Source organism: Struthio camelus, chromosome 13 (assembly GCF_040807025.1).
Source record: "Struthio camelus isolate bStrCam1 chromosome 13, bStrCam1.hap1, whole genome shotgun sequence".
NCBI classification, from domain to species: Eukaryota; Metazoa; Chordata; class Aves; order Struthioniformes; family Struthionidae; genus Struthio; species Struthio camelus.
In genome coordinates, this window is record NC_090954.1 from 23,646,763 (window position 1) to 23,674,442 (window position 27,680).

The window sequence follows — 27,680 nt, forward strand, 5'->3', positions numbered from 1 at the left end:
TACTCGTTTTTCACTGGGGAGTTAGCTGTAGTTAGCTTTCATTCTGTATCTGAGACCCTCTTTGGAAAGTGTTGAAAACTGAGCTGGATAAATTCTTTGATCATATTGTGTATGAGCAATTAGATTCATGTTTGGACCTGGTGTTTCTTTTCTAAGGGTTGATGAGTAACTTACCTGTTATTGATAAAGATGGAAGTGGGCATTTAATGCATTTGAAACTTAACCTCTGAAGGATTATCTCCAGCAATTATTTTGACTGTCCCCCGCTCTGTCCCCCCTCTATAGACTGTATGTATCAAATAGGGATACAATTTTAATCAATAAAATCTGAGTAGGGTACATTCTAGGAGTTTCTTTAGAAGTCAAGGCTGTACTACTTCTGAGATCGCCACTGTTTTGTTAACTGGAATACTTTTGCCTTTGGACATACTGACGCATTACAGTGACTTACTCATTCTCTTTCTTCATCATCTAAAGATTCAGAGTGGGAAGGAATATATGGTATGTGAAACTTACAGGTGTGTTGTGGTTTTGTATAAATTGGATAAGCTATCTGAAATTTGTGCATGTAATTGAATCATTAATATAATATATTTCTCTGAGTTTTTTGTAATAAACTCCTCATAATTTTACAGTTTTTGCATGATTTATATATTTTTTTAATCTATGGGGTCTATCTTGCTCCTAGTCAAATTAACTTCAATGTTTTGAAAGTGCTTTAAACATACCAGCTTCATATTTTTTTTTTGTTCTGTTCAATTGGTTTTTGCTGTGAACAACTGCTTTTTCACTTGTCATAATGCTTAAATTGATGCTTTCTCGTATCGGACAGCTAAGTTGTGTTATTTGATTGGAATGCTATGCTTTTGGAATTCTTTTCTGGCAGAGATGATTCTGAGATGATCACTTTTCCTTTTGTGGGGAGCGAGGCAAGACAAAAAACTTAAGCTTTAACTTGTGAAGTATTAGAACTAGCCACGGTAATTCTCAGTCTCTTTAATCATCTGCTTATACGTCAGAGCTCCTTGTTAATCGGTGAATGCTTTGTGACTGTATCGTGAACAATTTATATAATTATCCATTAGCATTTTTTCCCAAGTCCTGGATATATTTTTATTAGCACCACTTCCCCTGCCTATTGTACTTTTGCCTTTTTTTATTTTTCCCACAGCTTAGGATTCTACAGCAAGACTAAATGCACTTTGCCCTCCTTTTTCAATATGGGTTAAAAACTGTCATAATTTGGTTGTGATCTTCAGGGCTACTTCTTACATTAGTGCTTGAAGTAGCCTCAGCCAAAAAGGAAGGAGGGACAGTTCAAACAAGACAAAAGACCCGCTGCTGCATTTATCATCATGCTTAGTACCTGAACTGAAATGGAATTTAGCCTGTACCAAGCTGAAATTCTACTACATTTTATATGTACGCTTCCTTCATCCATCAAAATGAAAATACCAGGTTCAGGCTTGCTGTGGGGTAAATAAGCCTGCCCTGGACTCTGTGATACTGTTGCCAGTTTGTGCAGAGGGAGTTGTGTAATACTGTGGCCTGTGTTGGTGAACTGGTGTCCTTTACAGAGCCAGAAGGGGGCTATTGCGGCACAGCTGCCAAGACTCTCAGACTAACAGTTGGAAATCTTTTCACTCTGAATGTTCTTAAAAAGGCAAAGGTTGCAGGAGTTTTTGGTTTGGGTTGGGTTTTTGTTATGAAAGAAAACTAATGATTTTAGTAGGGAAAGCATAGTAATGTGAGCAGGCTAAAATAATTTTGGGACATGGAAGTATGTTGAAGCAAGCATTTGTTTTGATATTCTTCAGGTTTATGCTTGCTTAGATAGAGGCAGTAAATAAAGGTCTTATGCAGCAAAATTGCATATAAGCTAGTTCTGTGGATCTATGATATTAACCAGGTACAGAAAAGAAATTGAGCACTAGCTCAAACCACAGAGGTCACATAAAACTAATGTTCTGGTAAATGTTACTTTTCACCAAAGTATCTTATCTATAGAATGTATCCTATTTGGGTATGGTAAGGATTTCTATGTTCTTCCATTTCATTCGTGTGCATGCTTTTTTTGTCTTAAAGAGATAGCTAAAGGGATGTTTCTTTCTTTGTGTATGTGATGCCTGCATAGGAAATGAGTGTAAATATCAGCCTTATGAAATGAGGTTGTTACTGCCCATGCAAGCTTGAGTTCATCAAATGTGGCTCTTTTCTTAATAAAGTGCATCAGGATGGTGAGGAGATAAAAAGCCTATATCTCATGCTTGTATCTCCATCAAGAAAACTCTTTTAATACTTTATAAACAACTCAAGGTTGCGTGGAATTTGTTTTTTCTGATTGCTTTCTATGTTTGTCAGTCATGTAACTTTCTATAGCACATGATGGTAAAACCATCATCTACCATCAGAATATGGTTTGAATATTAAGTGAATGTTTTGTAATACGAAGAAGTGAAGAAATTGGATCTGAATCTCCCCACTTGGGTTTCAATTTTATTCAGACTTACTGAACTTAATGTTAAAGGGTCATGGCAGTAACTGGTGCTAGGCACTCGGCTCTACGTCAGTCAGACTGGTACATCAAGTTGGTGGTAATCTGAATGTGTACCCATTCTGGTGTACTGTGAGATATAACATAATTTCATTGGAAACAAGGCTACTTGTTACCCTTTTCTGTATGAATTGCTTAAAACCTCAGGTTTGTGTACTGTAACAAGTCTCAAGACACTAGAAGAATTAACTTTCTTATGTAAGAGTGCTTTTGGCTGACTTAGAATACATTGTTTTTTCTACCCATTTTACAATTGTATTAAATGATAGGGTTTTAAAAAGTATCGGAGGGAACTGAGATTAATCACAATTAGTGATTCAGTTTAGTGATTGTCAGTAGATGTCATAACAGGTGAACCTTTTTTTTTTTAAATTGGTAATAGTCTTTAGCAAATTATTACTATTGTATATTTAGGGAGTAGTTAAAGTAAATATATGGGTCTCTAGAGAAGAAGAATGACAATGTAGTAGATGCAAAGTGTAAATTATCAAACTCTACTTATTTTTAAAAAATCAAGCTAATTTTCACCAGTTTATATGAAATACCTTGTTAGTCACTTTTGATTCTACAAATGGAAGCAAGTGGGTTTGGTTTTTTTTGCGGTGAGGCATGAGTATTTTCATTGCCTATTATTAATTCTTTTCCTCCTTAAAGGCAGTACCTTATTTTTGAAAACTAAGAACTTAAATCCCTTATTCTAAAAGATGATGTAGTACATAAGCATCTTGCACAAAACAGTGATTTTTGTCTAAAGTTTTAATTTTTTTATTATGTAGATTTGATACCTTAGCCATGTGAAAACATTTTTAAATGATTATAGTAATATATTGTTTGTGAATATGAATAAATATTTGAGGATAAACACATACCAGGAAATGTTTAAAAAAAAAAAAAAAACTTGCACAAATTTATCCTCTTTATATCCATCAAGAAAATACTTACTGTGGGAACAAAAGATACAGGCATTGCTGTAAAACCTTTTTTCCATGTGTAACAAAGCATTATCTCTAAAGCGACAATTATTAACTTGTCAATTAGCCATTACCTATTCCTAAAGTTTTTTTAGAGCCTCTCAAAACTTAATAAAGTATTTATATATATATATACATATTTTATATACATATTATATACACACACACACACACACACACATTTATATATAATTTAAAAAACTCTGTAGATCTGTTTTTCTCTCCTGCTCTTCTCTCTCCCCAGGCAAGTTCAGCTGTGCCTGTGCCATTCCTGATGGGTGGCTTTAAGAACTGGTTTAACACACTGTCTCCAGTGTTGGAAACTTCACAACATGCCATGCCAATTGCTGCCCTTAAGATGAAAAGGTTTTTCCTAATGTCTTTCCTCAATCTTATGTGCTGCAGTATGAAACTTTGCAGAGTGGAATAGGGGATTAGGCTACTATGGAAGTGCATCATGAAGAATGGAGGAAAACTATCATACTAAAGCAACTGACACTTTTCTTTAAAGTGGTGTTGCTTTAGCTGCGTGTATTACGCACCATACCCAAGACCAGTGTTCCCTTCTTTGTTGCCGCCATCCTAAGAATCTACTTGGAGAATATAATAATCTTTCTCAGTTTTCTTTTCTTTAAGCGAAAAAGCCCTGTATCTATCTTCTGCCTTAATTCATGTTCTCTAGATCTTCATCTCCTCTTGTTCTCTGGACTATCTGCACATATTTCCAGTTCTTGTAGCTTGCCCAAATTAGTTACGTTACTCAAGCTGAGCTCTACTGATACACAGGGAGTAGGAGTGTCATTTCATGCGTCCTGCAAGCTATGCTTTTGCTTATATGTCCCAGTATCTGCCTTTTTGCAGCAGCAGCTGCAAAAAGCAGCTGAAATCTGATTTTGTTTAAATCCACCAATACTTTTCTGAAAAACCGTTACCTGAACAAGTTACATTAACTTGCTAACGTTTGTGTTTGGGTATGTCCCTTAGGAAAAGTGTTCTTGAATCTGAATTGTTAAAAAGGCTGAAATTTTAGCTTTTCTTTCAAAGAACTATATCTTAGCAAGAATTTTCTAACCAGCCTGGTCTGATTTCCAGTTGTTTTTGCCTCAAAACCAAGCAATATCTGTTGGAAGCTTCTACAGGGAGCAGAACATGGGGGAAGATTTCATGATGAAAAGAGTAAAAACTTTTATTGTGGCTACGCTCTTAGCTCTCTTACAGTGAGTACACCCACTGTCTGAAGTTCTTAGACTGCAGAGACAAAAGAAGTAGAACAGTTTTGTTTTAATCTGTTATGTAAGAGCTATGATCTGTAGAGAAATGATGGAAGAAATTTGCTTTAGTAAACTTGTTGGACTTTTCCATACCTGGTGTTTGAAGCAACTCCATTTAGAAGCTGTCCATTCAATTGATGCTTTGTAAAATTTCTCTGCTCTGCTTCATATAGTGCTTCAAAGAAACTTAGCAAAACTTGTGTTCTGTGGTGCCACACGGCAGATTTTGTGCCCACTGATAGAGGGAAAACTTAGTCTCAAGAAGCAAAGTTGTTCTGAATTCTTTGGGAGAGACCAGACCTAGGTGAAAGTGCATCTCTTGGCACCTTCATGTCCCCTTTTTGATTTTTGAGGAACTTCAAGAGGATACCCCGAAGAATGAAAAAAGTGATGGTATAAGTCCTCTGGACTGTTCTTGTAAAGGTGTGGGTTCCCCCTCTCCCTACAGTGCATCAGGAGCAGATGGATATGTTTTTCTCCCTTCAAGCTGGGTCATGGTAAAATAATTTCCTTGTTTTCTTTCTGAAGATTGTAGTATCCTGATACTGGTTGCTTTACACGCTAATTTACTGTGGCATTCCTAGAGAGAGATTATTTTTAGGATATTTTTTTTCCACAGGGTACATTTAATGACACTACACTGGAGGACTGCAGATTTTCTTTAGCAGATGAGAGGTTTCATTAACAGTGGATATTCAAATGTTCAGTTTGAAGCATGGATTTATACGTTCATTTGTATCCTATACCATTATAGTGGTTATCATTTCTTGTAGAAGTGAGGAGATGGGTACTTGGTCAGCCTTTGAAAATACTTAAGTATTTTGGCTTGCTTGGTATGCATAATTGGCATATACGTGGGCTTCTGGGTTAAGTCAGTGATGGTCCTAACCCTCTGACTATGTACAAGTATTTATACTTTGTTTTTCCAGATAGTCACTGAATTTTGTAATGAGCTAGAGCTGTTTTCTGTGAAGCATCAGAAATGTAGGCGACACAGAAGCCCAATGCAAACTTTCATCTAGGCTTAGGAAAGCAGTTACAATCCATTTGGACTCAGCTTCCTACTTGAATGCTAGAAAATCAGAGAAAAGAGTTCAAGTGGCATGTTTGCCTATAAATAGCATTCAAAGGCTATTTGAGTTCTCTTCTTCCTGCACTCCATTGTACATGGAGGTCATGGCCTACTGTTAGTCTCCAGAGGGCAACGATAGTTTTCCTCCGCAAGCATTAGGTAACTTAAAGATCAGAAAGCAATTCCTCTCTTTTCACCTTTAGCTGCTGAATAGATGAAGTTGTCCGGAAAGTAACCTGTTTTTAAAGGTCAGAAGCCCTAAGGTAGATGAGATTTCAAATAGTTGGATTAATTAGAATGAATGCTAGAAGGTAAGAATAAGAGTCTTGTGCGCCTTCTTTAACATGAATAAGTGTGTGGGGTTTTTTCCCCTCCCTCCTCCTTCTCTTGATATTTCTTGGGGAAATGTGATTTTTTTTTTTTCATTGCTACTTACCCTCCTGCAGTGGACAGTGCCATTTCCACGCTCCTCCTATGTTAGTAGCAGTGATTCTAAAGTAAACTTCTCCCTTCATACTGAAGGATCTCTCAGGAGGTTAATACTAAGTTAATCCTACTACTTAGAAACTTGAAGGCATTGGCTTTGGTTTGTGTGTCATGTCAGGATATGTATTGGTCAGAATTAGTTTACTTAGAAGTTAATATTTCATGTTGGTTATGTCTAATTACAACTTTCTGTCAAATTCTCTGGGGGGAACTGGGTGACACAGTCTTAGTTCTTTGAGGTATACTTTTGAGATTTTTGGAGGCAAGCAGCTGTCGGACTTGAAATGAGAAAATATTAGTTGTAATCACTAAGGCATGAAAGGAGTTAAAGAACAATTGCCTACTTCCAGCCCTGATATTTTGTTGATTTACAGAAAAATGAACCTTATAAATGTTTCCTTATGATGGCATGAAGTAAGAAATTTGTTTCCAAACTTTGAAAACATGATGGTTTTTGCTTTTGGATAATTAATAAAGTTGCTGCTTTTATAATTATATGGTTTGATATTCTAAGCACTATAATCTCAAGTTTAAAAAATAACAACAACAACAAACAGGCTACACTTTTCACAGGTGACTGATGTTTTTAAAATACTTTGTATTAAGTACCCAGGAGCAGTCTCATTTCCCTCCTGCTCCAGCCTGGATACTTCCTCACAATGCAGGTGTCTCAGAGTTGATACCCAAAAGTCTGTATTTGGAGCCTAGCTCCCTTGATTCTTGCTAGGGCACTAAATAGATTATGTCAATTCTTGTATATTCATTTAGCATTGTACACTGTCGTTATGGTCCAGCTGAGTGTGCTGGTATGTATGTGTGCACTTATGCTTCATTTGACAGGGTGTGAGCAGGTGACTGACTCTCTCTAGAGGAGACTTGCTGAGTTTGCCATTTGAGTATGTGTCTGTTTAAAAGCTAAACAAAGCCAGACCAACAATTCAGCTTGTAGTTGAAGCTTTGCCTTAGCTAATCATAGTAATACTGTCAAGCATGGTACAACCAAAAGAGTATTTGTTTTGAGCACAGAAATGTTCTTGAATATTTGTTGTTGTCACTGTAGCCCAGGAGGAGGTGTTGCAGGACTGCTGCAGAGGGCAGCAGCTAGGGAGCGGAGACAGGGGCTTCAGGTATGCAGGTACCTCACTGTGATTTTGCTGCCACGACAGACCTTTCCCAGTGTGCAGGTGTCCTGCAGACGTTTTTTGTTTTATTTTGTTTTTTATGCTCAGAGTGAGGGGAAAAAAAAAACTTGTTCATTCCAAAAAATACAAAAATGAAATGGTAAGCTCTGTGTACAATACCTCCCATTTAATCCTAGAGAAGCACCAAAGAACATTAATGCAGAAGAAATGTAATGAACAGTAAAGAACAGTAATGCAGAAGTTTATAAATTAGAGTACTTCAATCCAAATTAGAAAGGAGAAAAAGAGGATGGGATTAAGTTAGCATAATGTTTTAAATATTCTTGTCAAAAGCAAGTCCCTAAGTTTACTTACAAACAAAAACAAGTTAGGAACTTTAGTTGCTATGGATCAATGATCTTTTTTTATTTAAGAAAACCAAACAATTTACTGAAGATGGATAGAATTAGCTGTTACAGTGTGACTTAGTTTATAAAAACATCTGAGTGACTGTCAGATTTTGTTGCGTAATGCTGCACTAACTAGAACTAGTTGTATATACTGGGAGGAAGAGAGAGTACTGTAAGCTTTCTACAGGATAGAGTCTCTTTAAAAAATTTTCCAATATAGATGCCTGTACATATACGTTAGGTCTTTACAGCCTGAGAATGTCTCAAAAAAGTAGTTCATGCTGGAGGGATCATCCTTGGTTTGATATGCAGCTTACAACAGTTGGACTTAATTCTGGGTTGCAAATGTCCCAGGGTTAGAGCAATTTCTTGCTGAATAATTGTCTTGTCTGCCTCTTTCTTATTATAGTTCTTATCCAGCAGTCCCCATTGATGTCAGCCAGGCTTTTTTTTTTTTAATTTGTTTTTTTTTTTTTTTTGCTGGACTGGTGTTTTACTACTTCTGTTAACTCATAATGAGTAAACAAAAGCTCTCTCCTCCTCTAAGTCAAAATTTAGGCTTGCAAAACCTACAGGTATAGAAATATAAATTCAGAGATAGAGTTTGAAAGAACCTATTCTGTAGGAAGTTCTAATGCCAGGTTTAGCTTAGCTCCCTCACTTTTTTTGTGTATGCGCACGTTCTCTCACTTGTTTGTTTGCTCACTCGCTTTTTTTTTTTTTTTAATTTAGGCTAAGTTCCTTGAGGAAACTAAACTTTTTTTTTTCCCCCCACCATACAAAATGTTGTGGCTGAAGAAGATACTCCTTTTTTGCCTCCTTTCTACTTCTTAACCTCTCCATCTTGTTGCTTCTTGAATATAATAGCTGAGCAGGTGCTCTAGCCAACAGGGATGCCCTGAGATCAAAGACATGATAAACTAGCAGTTACATGTTAAACCTAGCCACTAGTGGTAGGGAAGGGAGGGAGAATTTCTGCCCAGAGGTTCATATAGATAATAATTTTCTGAGTGTACCAAACAGCGTTTTGCCATGATTGGCTGTAGCATTTCATAGGTGTGGGAGATATCAGGACCAAGGCTTAATTATTTCAATGTACTTCCAAAAAAGAAGCGGGGTGGTGGGGCAGGCGAGAGGTGAGAGAGAGCAAGACTAAGTGAACACTCTAGACTGACCTAGACATGTTCAGCATTAATGTCCATTCTGCTCATCATGTTAAATTTTTGCTCCTCTGCTAGAGGAAGCATGATCACTTTCTCATACTTTAACATAATTCTTCAAGCTTTGTGCTGAACAACCAAGCCCTCTAATATTCTCCCCTGAGCTTTGATTTGCTTTGTGTCTAAAGCAGTTTGGCCATTGAGTGACTGTTTAAATGATGACTGTGATGGGACTTTTTTTTTTCCTCCCTCCTTACTGTTTTTGTTCTAATTGTAACTGCTTCTCTAGAACAAGAAGCAATCCAAGGAGAAGACTGCAGGAACAAAAGCAGATGTCTGTCCCAGATGCTTATCTGCAGTGAGATGGGTGAAAAAGCAGTTGACTTTGTCAGATCTTTCTACCTTCAGTGCTTAGTACTGCAGCAGCCACCTCTAGATTGCCAAGCAACATCTGCAGCTAATATGCAATTGCACATTCTGTTCTTTGTCTCAGCAGCACTGAATAACTTGCAGTGCTTTGCAAGAACGAATGTAGCTGGCCTCCACTTGTGGAAAAACACTTTTGGTGAAGGAAATTGAGATTTTTTTGAAGAGTGAAACTTCACTCCTCAAAAAAGTGAAGAAGAAAAGTGGTGGAGAAAAAGGAGCAGCTGCCTATAATGGCTTTCTTTGAATGTGTATCTGTAGAATATTCAGCTTTGGATTCTGCAGAGATTGGCAATGTCTAATGCACAGAAAACGGCTAATAAAGCAGATGATCAGTGATCGTATTACATGAGTAGTTCATAATGCTTTCATATTAACTGCATGTAATATGTAAGGAGACTAAGTGCAGTTAGAATAGATCAGCATGGCTTTATGAATATATATTATATATATAATTTGTGATGACCATGCCTGAATGTCTACTTTTTCATAAGAAATTAGCTGTGTTGATAATTGCATCTGGTAACTTGTCACCTTATAAAGTGTAAGTAAACATAAGCTAACTTTTTTTTTCCCCTCCAGAGATTTAATAGAAAAAGAACTTAGGAAATGAGAAAGGTGTGGTCCTTTATAAAGGAGTTTGATTAAAAACCTTCAACATTTAGACATTCAGAATGGCTAGCATAGGGTACATGAGGTAGCTGAGGTGATTTAGTGGCTGTTATCTGACACCGTAAGGCAGAAATCTTTCTTCTTTTCCTGGCTACACAATTTTCTCTCCTTACTTCTGCCAGTTCTGGTGTTGGTCAGACCCTTTGCTGGTCAAATTTAACTTGCTGTTCTTGCAGAAAACTCCCTTTCCTTGTTGCCAGCTGTAAGTGCAAGGCAATTGGGAAAGTGCCTAAGAAAAGACAAGGAGAGAAGAAGTATCGAGTCTTCTCCCTTTTTGGCAGTGGCCAAATATTAAGATTAGCTCAGGATGTCTCGTGTTACTTCAGCTCTAGAAAAGGTAACTTAAGAAATTGCTTAATTTTCATATAGTGAGAGAAAATAGATGTTTTATGAAATTAAGAAGCTTGAAAAATCAGACTGATAGAGAAATGCGTTTACGCTGTAGCAAAGTTTATCTGTTATGTCTAGGAGTTTAAATAAGATACAGCAGAGGAGTGGATACTTGTATGGGTAATTATTCTGGTATTATTGTTTCCTATTTAAACTCTTATATTTGATATTGTATTAAAACTTTGTCTCAAGGTTTAAACCAATCTTTTATTTTTAGTATTTAAAATATAAGCACGTTAAGTCCATATCTGTCAAATTCCTGTATTTCTCTTGCATTCTGAGAACAGGTAATTGGTGGAATGGGTTTGTGGAGTAGTAGTCTGCAACTTCATCTGCTACTTGGGGAGACTGGGATTTGCTAGAAACATCTATGTGTCTATGTAGAGCTGGCTTTTCATTGCTGAATTTCCTTATGTGGCTTCCAAACTATAGTAAAAGTGGAAGTTGCTGGCCAGTATTGTGAATGTAAACCTTTACGTGACTATGCAACCTATTACTGAAGTAATATGAGACTAAATTGAAATAAAATGAGAAACTCCAAAAGAAACTTAATGTTCATGAAAATTGAGTGGTTAAATAAGAATTCGTGTTCATGCTGAAGTATAGAAAATTAGTTTTCTAGCTTTGGAGATATATGAACAAACTATGTAAAAGCAGATGATCCTAAAAAGGAGAACTCGTCATCGAAACATAGCCAAAATAGGAGAATTTGAATTATCTTACCTTTTAGGAGCCTTTCAGTGATTCAGCTGCAATCAAGTCCGATTCTGGTGTTTCGTGAGAATCACAAAAGTGAAGCCTTAAATTGAAAGGAAGAAATTTGATCTTTAAAGTAATTATCATCTTCCCTTATTTCCCTTAGTGCTACAAAAACGAGCAATTAAAAAAAAAAGAAATAAAAAGAAAAGCTTTGCTCCTAGATGTGTGTTTTAAGAAAGATTTAAAGCTTTAATATACTACAAATGAAAAGAATAGGAATTGGTGTTGCTGTTAATAGAGGGCAGTGGCTGATACATGAGAAATGATCCAATAGATCTGAAAGCGTCTGCTGGAGAAGTACATTCCTAGCTTTTGATTCTGGAAGAAGAAAATTTTGGTGCTAAAGCTGCCCTACTAGAAGTCAGAACAGGAGCCAGAAACCAACTTCCCTTTTTTCTCTACCAGCTATGTTGAAATATGTGAAAAGGCAAATGTAATATTACGAGTCTGTTGTGTCACGCAACTGAAAAACTGGAATCTGGAATTAAGGATAGTTTTCCCTGCTGGCATGTGCATGCTGTGATGGTCTTTTAAATTTTTTCAGAGACTATTTTTTGCTTGTGGATATTGCTCAACTGGATGAGTTGTTGCTATTTCTAGGAGTGGAGTTTTGTGGAGAGAAGGATCTTTTTGAGGTTAAAACTATCAAACACAACCCAGGAGAATGGAATTCTATCAGATTGCACTGAAAATGTCTTTTTTTTTTTTAAAAAAAAAAAAAAAAAGGTGTACTGGTTTCCTGTCAGCAACTTGAGCTGCAGAAATCAAAAATTCTGCTGCTCTGGAAGTCCATGGAAACTGATGTTGACATATGAAGTGTTGTAAAATACTAATTATTCAAAAAAAAAAAAAAAAGCATGGGTGCCATGCTTGGGAAAAACTATGAACATCTATAAAGTCACTCTACTTGGGAAAGTTTGAAGATTTTCTGTAGTTATGCAGGATTTCCAGGCATACAGTAGGAGTTACTGGATTGAATGACTGGATGGTGTAGGCTGAGGAAGATCTGGTCATCTGGGAAAAGTTAGATGTACTGCAGAGACCTTTTGCAATTTCTCTGCACTATGTGGGCCTTCTCTGAAGTATCGAGTGGGCAGGCGGGCACAGCTGCTCTAATGCATCCTGAAAGTGCCAAATCTAGTTTATCCATGTGGGCCAGCCTGAGGTACGTGTGTACCAGGCATTATTTCCCTAAAGCATGGGACATATTGTTTGCAATGTGTACATTATTGAAGTTTTTGCCTGGATAGAGGTATGGCAGCTGTAACAGGTATGGCACCACACAGAGTGTTCTTGCTGTGAAACAAGCTTTTGATATAGGTTAGTTTTCTGGAGAAGTGCTGTTATTGCACTGCAAATATGTCAGTGTGAAGGCCTCTTCTATTTTGAATTCCCCCCAAAATCTAGAGCTTGCAGCGGAGAAGTAGTATCAAACATTTAAAAAAAAAAAAAAAAAAAAAAAAAAGTCTTTGGACCAAGTTTTGTCTTCACTGGGAGCTAGCATCTTGCTGATCCATGAGTTTGAGCCCTTATGACTTAAGGGGCATTTAAATATTTGTTCATTGGATTTGGTGTGAGAAAGGGATTTCTGAACAGGTATAAGAGGTTCAGTTTGAAGGAATGATGCACTTGAGAAGCTCCAATCCATAAATTGGCAACCCAGTGTTGTGTCTATCAGCAAGTTGTGAAGAAATAAAGCATGAACAGCAAAGAGTGATTAGAACATGTAATGCAGCCTTGAAAACTGAGCTAATTGTTAGCACAGTTAGGAGTTTTCAGGAAGAGCTTGGAAAGATCCTACAAATTACATTGGAGATCCTACGAATTGCTAAAAACAGTTTAAGACAATTTAAGTTGACACTTTAAGTTGATCGCAGTACAGCCAAATGTCATACTATGACATTTGATCTTTCATTCAGAAGACAAGCTCTGTCCTTTTGATTTATTGTGTTGGCTTTGTAGTGCCCTGGACTTTCACACTGTGATAGGTTTGCCATTGAAAAGCATGGAAAATAGCCAAGGAACTGAACTTGTGGTAAAGCATAAAATGAGTAACTTTAGGTTACCGTTTCTTTTTGAGAATGTCATTGAGTTGATATCTGATAAATAAAGTGAAATACGATTAAAGGGGGGTCCATCCCATCTCCAATTTTTTATTCAGTTTTATAAGCTGATCAATCATCTGCTGCGGAAGCTATGAGACTACAGCCTGCCCAGTCAATCTGACTGCAGTATACAAGAGATGATATGTATATATGTGTGTATACATATATCATATATATATATATATATATATATATATATGGGGTTACATAAAATAACAGACAAAGACAGTGCATTAAATATGGTCTTAAGTATGCTGCATAGATTTTGAACCCTGGTTCTCAGGGAATGACACCGCCTTTAAAGAAGTCAACTGAAAACACGGTAAAAAAGAATGATGGTGGTCTTCCAGAAACGTTACTGGATAACACTGGTTGAGTTTCAGGAATTTTGGAAGCTTCTTTTCTAGAGCCTTCAGAGCACTTGTTGGAAAGGAAAAGTCTTTCAGTCATGGTCTGACTAGTGTTAAGATAAACTGACTAGGTGCCTTATTTTGCCTTTAGAAAAAGGGTATTATAAGGAGTACAAAAATTAGACCTGCAAATTTATTGTGTATGCAGTTTAGCCTGTACAACTATGTTCAATTAGCTAGCCCTGCTGCATTTAAGAGAACATTGTGAATTTTAGCAATAAGTTAAGTAATGGTCCACTGAATTATAATTTAAGCACGTGGCCAAAGTGTAGAAGCAGTCAGAGGGAGCAAGCGTACAACAGATTTTATTTATTTCCCCCCCCCTCCCCCCCCCCAGTATTGACTGCTGAAGATGGGCTAACAAACTGGACTAGTCTGAACTAAGACTGATTAGACCTTTGAAAACATTATGGCTGAGCATCATCATCATAATTTTATCTGTTTTGATTTGCATTCAGATCTGCCTTTGGGTGTATATACATCTATTGTTTTCTTAAAGAAGATTTAAGGTTTCCTACCTTTGTGTAAGGTATTATACAATGTAAAAGGCTGTTCTAATAAAAATTCTGAGCAGGGAGGGGGACCCAGCCAGTTGTTAGTTCATGATACTTTCTTGTAATTGTTGTTGTTGTTATTAGTGGTATTTAAAGACGTTCATGTTGTATATGAAATTGCATGCTTATTTAAGCACTAATGGATAATCTGATATTATGATACAAACAAGTGGTTTGGATATCTTTAAGGTTGTAGCAACACATAATCAGTTTTCCTGGGACTGGGGTGATAGGGGTAAGATTTTAAGTCGTTCATTACAGCATGGAAGTACATGCTGTTTTAAATGTAAGGAGAGTGAGAATTCAAAATTTTGAGAGAGCATTTGTGTTCAAAATTCATCTTTTTGTTGTTAATAATAGAAAAGATAAGGCAAAGCAAAATATTTTTGGTAAAAGGGTACTTGCTACCAATATATTTACTTAAGGACTGTTGTCTTAGAGGACTTCTGTGGTATGAAACTGATGTCAAAATGTAACTTTTTTGAAAGACAAAACAGAATCGCTTATTCCTGAAAAGGGGTTATATGTCCTCATACAAATAATGTTAGCAATAAAATGTAAGCAGGTAAGACAAATTATGATGTCTGAAATAACTAAGCTGTTTTCTTGAGATATGAATGGATATTTCCAATGAGTCTTATCTCTGCTGTATCTTATTTAATCTCTGTAGATTTCAATATAACTCTTACTGATTGTACTTTGTGCATCCTTGGATTACAAATTCATTAAGTTCTGCCTTCACACTTAATTCTGTGTACTATATTACACATGATTAGGGCCTGTAAGTATTATGTGAATTTTTCAAAGGATCACCAGAATCATAGAGAAACTTTACAAGTATAATGGGATGCTTAACTCACTAAAGAGGGACTTAAATCTTGCCTGTTTTAATGAAGAAAATTATCTTAAACTTTTTTAAAAGCACTTGAATTCTGGAAAGGTGGCCACACTGGAATGAATTATTAATATTTTAATCATACCTATGCACAAACAGCACTAGTCAATATATGGTTTTTTTCCTTGAAAACTTTGGTTTTCAAAGAAAAACCAAAGAAAAACTTTGGTTTTTCAAAGAAAAAGTTTTTCAAAGAAAAACTTTGGTTTTCAAGAAAATGTGTAGCCAGCAGTATTGACTTATTTTAGACATGCTAAAATGTGTGTTGCATCTTTGCTGAAATCTCTGTTGCAAGACTGAAGTTTGTCTGTCTTTGCGTTGCTGTGCTGTCACTTAATCAGTGGGACCCCCACTTCTTTTAAATCTGGGATCTTTTAGAAAATTGGTAAGTCAAAACAATACTTGGTGCTTCTGTGCTGCTGTGCCTGTATCTTTCTGCCCCACGCTTGCTGTACTGGGAGCACTGTGCAGCCTCTGGAAACCTGTTCTTAAGCGCAACTGGCACAGATCTGGTAGAGGGTATTATTTAGGCCTCACCAGTTTGGCTTACTTAACCGCTTGGGTGCTAACTTAAATTACTTGTGTGAGGCAAGTGGAATTTTGCAAACCTTACTTAGTCATTAAACATAGGCAGCAAGCCAGAGCTGATATGGTGTTTTCCTGGGTTTGCCACAAGGTCATTGTAGGTCTGGGTATATGTGTTAATGACTCTGCTTTGAATAGCTGTCTCTGGAAATGACACAATGTAAAACTAGCACTTGGGATAATACTCTGACATCATCAGAAAGCAGTGAAGCGAACAATTTCTTTGTCAGTAAGATGGGGGATTAGAAAACTTCCTGCTTTGTGCATGTTAACAGAAACTGATTATGACATCAGAGAGATATTAGTGGGATGTTGTTTGGTAGATAACTGATATAATCTATGCTTGTTTTCTTGATTGCTGTAATGTACAGAAAAGTAGTAGATAGGAACTTTCTGCAGATGTTGAACTACTCTTAAGTGTTATCAGAAATAAAAATACAACATGTGGACCAAAAGAACCTGACAAATCTCTTTTTTAAAAAAAAATCTTCCTTTAGGTTTTACTCTTGACATGTCTGAACTATATTCTTTTGATGCGCTTTTGAAGGAGCCCTACCTGTGTCCCACTTATTCTTGAATTAAGCCACTTGAGGCTCTATAGAGGAGGGTATGCTCAGTTATGGTTATTATCTTCTAGTCTTCTGGTAGCATCTGTGTAATGTGCCAGAATTATTTTTTTCTAGTAGAGTTGCTGACTAGAAACTATTTTTCACCACCTAGAACTTCTCACTTTATTTGAATGAGGCTTCTAATAAAGAAGCTGAAACAAAATCCTCCGTCTCCATCTCAGAACGTTCACTTTGTCTGTGGTACTACTTAATGCAGGTTCTTCACATACCCTTAACAAAATAAGGGATGCATTTCCAGACCATGCTTCTCATTTCATTCTTCTTTGGGCTTTTCTGACTTTCCAGATTTGTGTCAAAACCTGCCTTTGTAGAGCGGGTGGTGCAAGACCTGAAGGAACTGGAAGATTCAATTAAGCTTGTGGAGCTAGCAGATGACTGCACATGAGCTGAAGTTTAGTTAGACTTTGACAAGTGCGAGGTCGTATGTTTGACACGTTAGCGTGTTAATGGCCTCAAGTGTGTGTTAGAACATAGTGTGTGCTAGAACAGATTGAGAAGCAATATCACAACAACTGAATCTGCAGTTTTGTTTTCGTGAGGATTATTTGACTTTACCTCCTACACTTTCAGGCATTGATCTCCTTGGAACAATATCCTTTGTCCAAAACATACATAGACACCAGTGCTGTGTGGTATGAGTGATTTAACTGTGGGCTCCATATCAGAGTAATTTCTTTTTAAGATATTTTAAGCAGTGATAATTATGAACTACTAGGTAGAAACAACAATTAAATATTTTCTTTATCCTTGATATGAAGTTTATCCAATAAGGGAGGGTAAAGTATCTGATACTTCTGCAAGAATGCTCTTGGATTAGAAGAAAAGGGGATGGTCGCTCCAATGTGGATTATCTAACTCGGATTCCTTTGCTGAAGTGAACCTGAAAAAACTTTGGCCTAGATTATTTCTTGTAATGGTTCTTTAAGATGACTTTCAACTTCTGTGTTGAAATTCTGAAAATATACATGGCTTTCAGAAAAACTAATCTCTGATTCCTTATGCAAAAATCACGCTACTCTTCCTGTCCTTTTGGCTTTTCCACAATCACAAACTTGGTTGTGTTCCTGTTTTCCTGAGATGAAATATTTGTCTAGTTAAACTAGGGAAGATCACACTGAGAGGTTACCAGCTCATATCAGGTTACCCTAAAGCTCTAGCCGTGGTAGTCCTGAGCGCCCTGTTAAGTCTGAAAGTCAGTAAGGAAGCCCATGCTTCAAATCACAGTGTTGGTTAAAGGTACATAGGTATATCTCTGAGCAAGCTTTTCTCTTACAAGGTGAGCTTCATGTTCTAGTGTACCTCCTTAATCAACTTCAAGCTAATCTAAGTAATATGTATGGTATGGCGCTAACTTCTGGAACATCTGGTATTATGTACCACTGCACTTAGTGGCGCTTGACCTATGCTCTATAGAGTTACTTTAAAAAAAAAAAAAAAAAAAAAGAGGGGAAGAAAGTGAGTAGCTCCAGACTCTACCTGATATATAGTTATATACTAGTCAGTTGTACTAGAAATTTTCTCTTTGTTAAGCTGTTAAGTTGTTGACTTGTTAAACTGGCAGAAAGTCCCTTTTCAGATGCACCTTGAACCTGTATGCTGTGTAATAGATGGCTGATGCTCAGAGTTTGTGGAAGGACTCATCTGTACGTAGATCCTGGAATTCTGAACTGTTTTCTTGGCATACTAGGTACTTTCCTCTTTATTTTGGAGATCCACAGTCTGTATGTTGATAGGTAAAATGGGGAGGTGCAAGGTCATTTATTTCTAATCAGAAGAGAATGTGATTAAGAGCTTTTGTTTCTGTTGTCGCATAATGCCACTGGCCTTGCCTCTGCCAGGCTAACGCAGACACGTTAGCAAATCGCTTCAGTAAAAAATGCTGAAAAAAAGAACTGTCCTACAGTATCAGACCAAAGATGTGTCTAGCTCCCTGCATCCTCGAGTTGACTAGCTGTAAACACTTAAGGGGAAAGCTGTAAAAACAGTACAGATGGCAGTCCTTCCTTTCTGCATTCTTCCAGTAGTCTGTTATTCAGGAATATCCTGAGTCACTCAGTGGCTGGGCTGCTGTATTTAATATCGGTATAAAGCTTTCTAAGCTGTTTTCAAATCCACTCTTTTTGGCTTTTGTAACATCCCATGGCAATGATCTCCAAACCTTGATTGCATGTTGTATGCAAATACTTTCTTTAAATTTACTTATAAACAAGCTCTTTGCAATTTTAGTGGTGACTTGTAATTTTGCATTGAGAATGTCACTTTCTTCATCTCACTACTGACTGTAGATTGCTCTAGATAAAGAACTACCCACAGTGACTCCCAAGTTCTCTTTGCAGAGTTATTAGCCTGCAACAGTGATCAATCCATGAAAAAACAGATTTACACAACATCCTTGATGTCTTTCATTCCTAAAAATGTGCTATTGTATCACAGTAAGAAGGAGAATGTGAAATATTCTGCTCAGACAAGTAGTTATCAGTTTAGGTAGTGCCAGATGCCCTTAGTATTTCTTGTGAACCCATAATATACTAGTAAGACTGTAATAATGTAGAAAATTGTAGTTGCCTGTGGGCAAGAAAAATGAATCCAAACAACTGTGGAGAACTGTGAGTCTTGAGGATGCTTCTGTTATTCATTGGATGGGGGGAGACTATAAAAGGTTTGGTCTTGTAGAACCATACCAGATCTGATTGCTACTGTCCAACCTTTGCACATGTATATGGGCGGGCTTAACCACCTGGGAGTGTGACACAAGAACAAGCGGTTATTAAGCAGACCCGAGAACAGTTACGTTCAAGGTTGGAAGATGACTGAGCATTGCAGCAGTAAGATTCTGCCATGGTCATCCTAAACCACAGTGAAGCAAAATCTGAGCAATTATTTAGAGGGTGCTGTAAGTTTGCAAAAGGAGAATAAATAAATGGGTGTCTGCAGTAGCAGGATCCAGTTTGGTAATTCTTGTAGTCTGTCTGCTTTGTACTGTGTGCAGCCTAACAAATGTCTGCTCTGCTGTCTTCTGTTGTTGTCAGTTAGCTTGGAAAGGTACAAAAAAAGTGGTTTGGTTCTTCACACGGTTTCTCGTGAGATTTTGAGGAGCAGAGCATCTGACAGAGTGTTTTGCCATGGAAAAGTGGTACGAAGTTATAACCTATATTGGCACCTGATTGAGTCTTAGCTGGTGCTGTGAACAAACGGCTGCTTTAACTTGCACCTTTGTTCTTGGTGTGGTTACAGTAGCTTTTTTGGAATGAAGTCGGGAACTTAAGTGCGCTGTCGCTGTGACTTAACAGCTGGAAGGAAGAGCCAGTGGGTGGGAAGCCTTCCAAGAGAACGCCTCTAATAATCTATGAAAGTAGATACTGTAGAGCAGGAGCTCTGCAGCAATAGTAGTTTGTTTCTCTTCACAGGATATAGGAGGACATGGTAGATCTGTGGTGTGACTTTTGGCTTTAGAAGTGCTGCCTATGAGTGCTTTAAAGAGCAAACATTGAAAATGGAGAGACTCGTCAAGTGTAGTTTCTGCTTGCTTATACCTCATTGTGATTACATCCAACAGCTTTTCCTCTTAGGGGCTAACCAGAATCTATAAACTTAAGACTAGAAGAGAGCTGGCCTAAGAGACCGAGGCAATCCCTCACACCATATAAGGGCAGGATCACATGCATATAAATTTCTGTTGCAGATCTCTCATCTAATCGCTTCTTGATGTACAGAGGAAGATTAATTCTATGGCCTGCTTAGGTAATCTGTTTTACTACCTTAAAGACTTGAAATGATTCAGATATCCTGTTTAGTTTCAGATAGCCATTTCTTTTTTTTTTTTTTTTTTTGACCTGACTTCTTTTTGTTTCTCTTTTTTTTTTTTTTTTTTTTTTGGTGAGCATTAAAGAACTGATTACTGTCTCCTTCATAAGATCCTTTTGCAGTACAGGAAAACTGCTGTTGTGCTGCTGCTTGTAAACTAAATCCAGTCCCTTCAGCCTTTACTCAGGGGTCATATTTTTCTAAATCCTGTGGATTTCTCTCCTGTACTTTTCTACTTTGCTTAATGTGGTGTTCAGATTTGGTTATAGTAGTCCTAGATGAGGCCTCAGAGCTGAGTTGAGAAGACTTAATTCCTTTATTTATTTATTTTTTTTCCCCTTAGTTAGTACTCTTACATACACCGTAAGCTAACATAAGCCGACACTGCCACCAGAAGTAGCTGGCATAAACATCTGTGTAGGTACTCTGTGAGCTGTACCAGGGAAGCAGATCTGTCTGAAAACTACCACTTTTTCTTCATGCTCAGTACTAGATTTAATCAATTCCCCAGTCCAGTTTCACAATTATTATACCCCTCTGCTAGAGAGGAGTGCCACAGTCACAGGGGTGTCTGCTTCTGCTCTTGAGAAGTTGCAACTTATATCCTCTTCCAAACTAACAACAAATTCAGTTTACGTTCATGTGTGAGGTGTGAGCTGTGGTGTTTGAGGGTTGTTATTTATAGCCTCGCTACTATATTTAGTAGCAGTGGCTTAAAAAGGTTATGACCCCAAGAGTTTGGAGGCGGAAGGGAGCAAGCAGCCAGTAGCCTCTTCAAGTGTTGTAAATAAAGGAGTAGAGAGTCCCTAGCTCTGTTTCCTTGGTCTGATTGTCCTCAGTCAAAAATGCTGGAACTGCGCTGTAAAGCAGAGTGAGTCCTAGCAGGATACAGACATCAGACGGCCTTACGCTCGTCTCTCTTCAGAGATTCTGTGAAAACCATAGAAATGTTCTTGATCTTCAAGAAAAAAGCTTGCTTACTTATGGCTTAGAAAAATAACTCTTCCTTTCAGCTGATAGAGGTGTGGTGTACATAGAATCTAGTCATAGTTTCTCATTTGATTGTGGAGTGGATGATTTATTTTAATTTTCTTTTTTTTTTTTTTTAACCTCTTGACAATGCCCAAGTCATCCAGATAGGGTTTTGGAGCCAGGGAGGTAACACACTTGGTTCTGAGCAAGTATCTTAAGCAAGTCTTCCCGACCTCGGTAGCCTGTGCTGCTTCATTTCAGTCAGCTAAGTAAACTTTTTGCACCTCATCATAGATGTATCACTTGAATGATAGGGGTGGGGATTCCTCATTTTTATCAGCAATGTTAAGTTTGAATACTTCAAGCGGACACTTTGATCAGAGTTGCAACAGTGATACAGGGTTATGTAACAAAGTATGCCTGGGATATGCTGTTCAGGGTGGAGAAAGTTCACAAGTATTGATTTTTACATTAATGACAAATTAATTGGACAGTCTCAAACAGGGGACATGCATGCCTGAAGAGCATTCAAAATTTACAAGGTATATTTTCAGTTTTTATACTGTAATGATTACAGACTGGGAAGTGGAAAACATGATGTAAATCAGTCTTGCAGAGGTGCACATACCAAATAGCAAATCTTTTGAGGTAGTAAGATGCCCCCCCCCCACCCCCCCGGGTTATATATAATTTAATCCTGTGTAACTGCTAAGGAATTGAGGAATTGAAAAGTTAGTGATTCATCACTGATGAAGGCAGCTAATCTAATTCCCTTGTGTATTTCTTTACACTTTTTGCACACTTGTATATGCAAATGTAAGCTGTGCCTACACTGCAGACACACCTGTCCTGTGATGTTTACATATGTAAAATAGACTGACCTTTAGCTCTGAAAGTGTTCAAAGGTATAACAAACTAGTGGAGTAAGAACACTGCTCAGATGTGCCATAATTTTATATCAGCTGTGAAAAAACTTACGCTTTTGCCATTTAAGTGCAATTTCAATGACTGAGATAAATACCTACTTATGATGCTATTCTCTGTGGGCCTGCAACTTTAGTATGGCAGCAAAGAAACTCTTTTTGAAGGAGGAACTATTACAAAAGTTCATTCAGGCTAATCATTTCTGCTTGCATAGTGTAATGTTAGTATAGAGAGGATTTTATTTCGAATATGCTTCAAATATTTGAAATTTTCGTTTCAAATTTGCTGTGCCTGTAGCTGGGTCTCTGCATTTTAGAACTGTAAACTACTGGGAAGTAAAGCTAATAAGCTTTATGAAAAAAGAGGGGGCAAAAAAAGTATATTAGACTAAATCTACTTTATTTTGGGTGGAGTCAAGCAGGAAAGGAAAAATAACTTTAAAACTTGAAGTGTAAAATTCTTGTTCACCTTAAACCAAGCCTGTGGACTTAGTATCCCTTTCCCAAACTTCTGCTTTTGGGCTTGACCCCAGGACTTGTACTTAGTCCCTTCAGAGATTTCCCTCCCACCCTATCCCTAAAGGTATATGAGCTGAGAATTTGGGACAGGTGATGAAGCTGCCAATTGAAAAATATTTTTGCTGCTGCTATGGTATAATTAAACGTTCAGATCATAGGCAAATGTTAACAGTTATTTTTAAGTACCTGATTTTCTGGCATGTTTGCAAATGATTTTTTAACTAATAGTGCATGTGGCTGAAGTCTAAAATGGTGTCTTTGCATTTCTTTTGTGTGACTTTCATACTAACCTCACTGATGAACGAACATACACTGAAGGAATTGGTAAATTATCCACTGCCGATGGTAAAGCCTTCGCAGATCCTGAGGTTCTCCGAAGACTGACGTCCTCTGTCAGCTGTGCATTGGATGAAGCTGCTGCTGCGTTGACGCGGATGAGAGCAGAGAACAATCACAATGCAGGACAAGTGGACAAGTATGTATTGATCTCCTCCCACCCCCAGTTTCCTAACTGCACAATGTAAGTTTGCGTTTTTCATTTAAAATTCAGTTATTTCTATGTTTAGTCTTTCGTAAAGTATCTGCTCTGCTGGTAGCAAAAGCAAAGGTATTAAGTCTGAGATGCAACTACTCTCACTTCGGGTTATTAGCTTAGAAGTGTAAGGAAAAAGTACAAAACCTTTTTACTTTCTAAATTTGAGAAAGTGCTGCTTTTTCTGTATATGAGGTAGTTGGTTTCTTTTTCAAGAACTGATTATATTCTTAGCTATAGAAGAGCTAGTAATAGTTCTGTGCCTACTGTCACAGTGTAGCTGAGGGGAAGTTAAAGGGTCTAGCTCATTGCCTATGTTAAAGTTGGAAGAGAATGTTAATACGTGCTAGGCAATGATTTGCTTGGGGCATAGGGAAAAGTAAAACTATATATCAAATAAGTTTTTGTTGATGATAATTAATTAGAATAGCATTTCCCAAGAGCATAGAACTGAGGCGTTGTCCTAGGTTTCAAAAGCTTTCTGCTACGTTGGTAATTTCAAAGCAATGTTTAGAGCTCCTAAAGTATTTTCTACTCTGACAACTGGTAGGAATTTTTTATAAACTGTTGAGGTGTTGTGACTGTGCATACTGTTGAACTTCAGATCAAAGATCTAAAATTTAAAATCTAAATTTCTTTTAATATGGAAGGTGTCTTGAAATTCAGACTGGAATTTGTAAAACAGAATGCTTACAGTAGGTCATTGTTCAAAATGTAAATACAGATATAGGACAAGATCATTTTCTAAGTGAAATTAGAGAAATTACATGTGAACCAAAACATGGGGAGATAAGAAAGTATGCTGGAGAAGCATGCTCAAACATAAAAAGGAATCATAGAAGAGGTGGAAGCAAGGTCAGATGGTCTGGGCAGAACACAGAGACACTGTCCAAGCATGCAGAGATGATGTGGCTAAGAAAGCCAAAGCTTTCCTGGAATTGAATCTGGCAAGGGGCATGAAGGGCAAAAAGATATAAAGCTCAAGAATATCAACTGCAAAAGGAGGACAAAGGACAATGTAGGCTTGCTGCTGAATATAGCAGGGGACACAGAAAAGGCAGAGGTAAGAATGCCTTCTTTGCCTTGATCTTTCCTGGTCAGATTTGCCTTCAGGAATCCCAGGCCCCTGAGACTGGTGGAAAAGTATAAACTGGAGGAAGAGGGATTAGGTCAGGGAACATAGAAAAAGATTGGATATACAGAAGTCTGGGGCACCTGCAAGTGCTGAAGCAGCTGGCCAATGTCACTGCAAGGCCACTCTTGATTATCTTTGAATGGCCATAGCAACTGCGAGAAAGCAAATGTCACGTTCAAGAAGGAGGAGCTTGGGAACTACAGGTCAGCCTCACCTTGATCCCTGGGAAGATGATGGAGCAGATCTTCTGGAAGCCATTTCCAAATATATTAAGGGCAAAAGGTGATGGGAAGCAGTCAGCATGGATTTACAAAGGGGAGATCATGCCTGACCTGATAGCATTCTACAGTGAGATGACGAGGTCAGCAGATGAGCAGTGAATGTTGTTTGTCTTGACTTTAGCAAGTCTTTTGACATTGTTTCCCGCACTAGCCTCATAGGCAGGCTGATGAAGTACAGGCTAGAAAAGCAGTCAGTGAGGTGGATTGAAAACTGACTGAATGGCAGAGCTCGGAGGGTTGAGATCAATGGCGCAGTCCAGTTGGAGGCCTGTACCCCTGGGGGTCAGTCCTGGGTCCAGTCTTGTTCAATATATTCATCAGTGACCTGGAGAAAGGGACAGAGTGCACCCTCAGCAAGTTTGCTGATGATACAGAAGTGGGAGGAGTGGCTGATACAGCAGAGGGCTGTATTGGCATTCAGAGGGACCTGGACAGGCTGGAGAGATGGGCAGAGAGGAACCTCATGAAGTTCAAAGGGAAATAGTCCTGCACTGGGGGAAAAATAATCCTGTGCACCAGTACAGACGGGGGCTGACTGGCTGGAAAGCAGCTTTGCAGAGAAGGATCTGCGTTTCCTTGTGGTTTCCTGGTTTTCCTTGAACATGAGACAGCAATGTGCTCTTGTGACAAAGAAGGCCAACAGCATCACCAGCAGGTTGAGAGGTGATCCTCCCCGCCTCTTTTCAGCCCTGGTGAGACCACATCTCGAGTACTGTGTCCAGCTCTGGGAGGACATGGATATACTGGGGCAATCCAGCAAAGGCCATAAAGATGATTAAGGGATTGACGTGTCAGACATATGAGAAGAGGCTGAGAAAGCTGGGACTGTTTAGCCTGGAGAAGGGAAGGCTTGAGGGGGATCTTATCAAGATATATAAATACCCTATGGGAGGGAGTAAAGAAGATGGGGCCAGAATCTTCTCAGTAGTGCCCAGAGACAGGATGAAAGGCAATGAGCACAATTTGAATTACAGGAAAATCCTCTCAAACGTAAGAAGAAGCTTTTTGACTATGGTGGTGGTCAAATCCTGGAATGAGTTGCTTCAGGAGGTCATAGAGTCTCTGTCTTTGGAGATACTCAAATCCTGACTTGACACAGCTCCGAGCAGCCTGACCTAGTTGACCCTGCTTTGAGCAGAGTGTTGGACTAGACAATCTCCGGAGGTTTACTCCAACCTCAGTAATTCTATGAAGATCGCAGAATCTCCCATCACATCCTCTTAGGTAAACTCAAGAAGTGTGGGTTGGATGAGTGGACGGTTAGGTGGATTGAGAACTTGGCTGGATGGCCGAGCTCAGAGGGTTGTGAGCTCAGGGCGCAGAGTCGAGTTGGAGGCCTGTAGCTAGCGATGTAAGCCAGGGGTCAATGCTGGGTGCAATGCTGTTCATCTTGTTCACCAGTGACCTGGAGGAAGGGACAGAGCGCACCCTCAGCAAGTTTGCTGATGATACTAAACTGGGAGGAATGGCTGACACACCAGAAGGCTGTGCTGTCATTCAGAGGGAGCTGGGCAGGCTGGAGAGTTGGGCCGAGAGGAACTTCATGCAGTTCAGTGAAGGGAAGTGTAGGATCCTGCGCCTGGGGAGGAACAACCCCCTGCACCAGAGCAGGCTGGGGGTTGACCTGCTGGAAAGCAGCTCTGCAGAGAAGGACCTGGGAGTCCTGGGGGACAGCAAGTTGACCACGAGCCAGCAGTGTGCCCTTGTGGCCAAGAAGGCCAATGGGATCCTGGGCTGCATCAGGAAGAGCGTTGGCAGCAGGTGGAGGGAGGTGCTCCTGCCCCTCTCCTCAGCCCTGCTGAGGCCACACCTCGAGTTCTGTGTCCAGTTCTGGGCTGCCCAGGATAAGAGAGACATGGCCCTCCTGGAGAGAGTCCAGCACAGGGCTACAAAGATGATTAAAGGGCTGGAGCATCTCTCCTCTGAAGAAAGGCTGCGAGAGCTGGGCCTGTTCAGCCTGGGGAAGAGAAGACTGAGAGGGGAATCTCATCAACATTTACAAGTATCTGAAGGGAGGGTGTCGAGAAGATGAGGCCAGTCTCTTTTCCGTGGTGCCCAGAGACAGGACAAGAGGCAGCGGGCACAAACTGAACCACAGGAAGTTCCATCTGAACCTGAGGAAAAACTTCTTGACTGTGAGGGTGACAGAGCCCTGGAAGAGGCTGCCCAGAGAGGTAGTGGAGTCTCCTTCTCTGGAGATATTCAAAACCCGCCTGGATGCGATCCTGGGCAATCTGCTCTAGAGGCCCCTTGCTGGAGCAGAGTGGGTTGGCTGAGATGATCTCCAGAGGTCCCTTCCAACCTCAACCGTTCTGCGATTCTGTGATCGTTCCTGTCACTTCTCACAAAACGTCTTGAAAATATTTCAAAGAGGACCTGAGCAGAGAGCAAACTGGGAGAACTGCTGAGATGCGTGAGTCAACTTGAATCACATCTGAGTCTCATTTTTAATAGCTCTTTTCTAGAACACTTGGTTTCATAGCAGTTCTCTATTATATTGCATGGCTTAAGGTCTCTTGTTGAGAACGACGGATCTCTTGTTCAGGGCCTATCTTGCAGGTTATGGTGTTGGGTGGCCCCCACTTCTAAAGGCTAGGCTGTGCGTGCAGAAGTACCTGAATCTCCACCACCTTGTCCTAGCTGAACATAGGTACTCAGGCTGTAAAAGCCTGATTACATGTAGGTAGCAGGAGAGCTTTTTGAGTGTATGGGCCATGAGTGCACAGCTATCCCTTGTGACCTTTGAGGAGAAGGTGGCAGGTTTGAGTGTGCTGCCGCCATTGCTTCGTTGTACAAGCTTGACTAAGTAGCCAAATAATAAATATACACAAAATATTAATTTTTATTAATATACTTAAAGGGATTATAATATGTAAGTGTTCCAATACTGGATAATCTCTTCATGTCAGTTCTTGGCTTGTTATCTAGCACCTGCTAGAGTGTTTGCTTCATTTTGGAGGATATGGCAAATACATTTTTCTTTCAAAACAGGGACTTAATATAGTTCAACTACTGCAGTTTTTGGAAGTGAATTGAAAATTGAG

The 27,680-nt window shown here is 38.8% G+C and overlaps 1 protein-coding gene across 17 annotated transcripts in view; it reads left to right on the top strand.

The window, feature by feature from the left end:
* The window catches only part of ANKHD1 (ankyrin repeat and KH domain containing 1), a 125,165-nt gene that overhangs the window by 19,773 nt on the left and 77,712 nt on the right, over window positions 1-27,680 (top strand). For all 17 annotated transcript variants that reach the window (XM_068959867.1, XM_068959871.1, XM_068959873.1 and 14 more), the window contains exon 3: window positions 23,007-23,163. In XM_068959867.1, coding sequence (XP_068815968.1) covers window positions 23,007-23,163 — 157 coding nt within the window. The remainder of the gene's footprint in view (window positions 1-23,006; window positions 23,164-27,680) is intronic.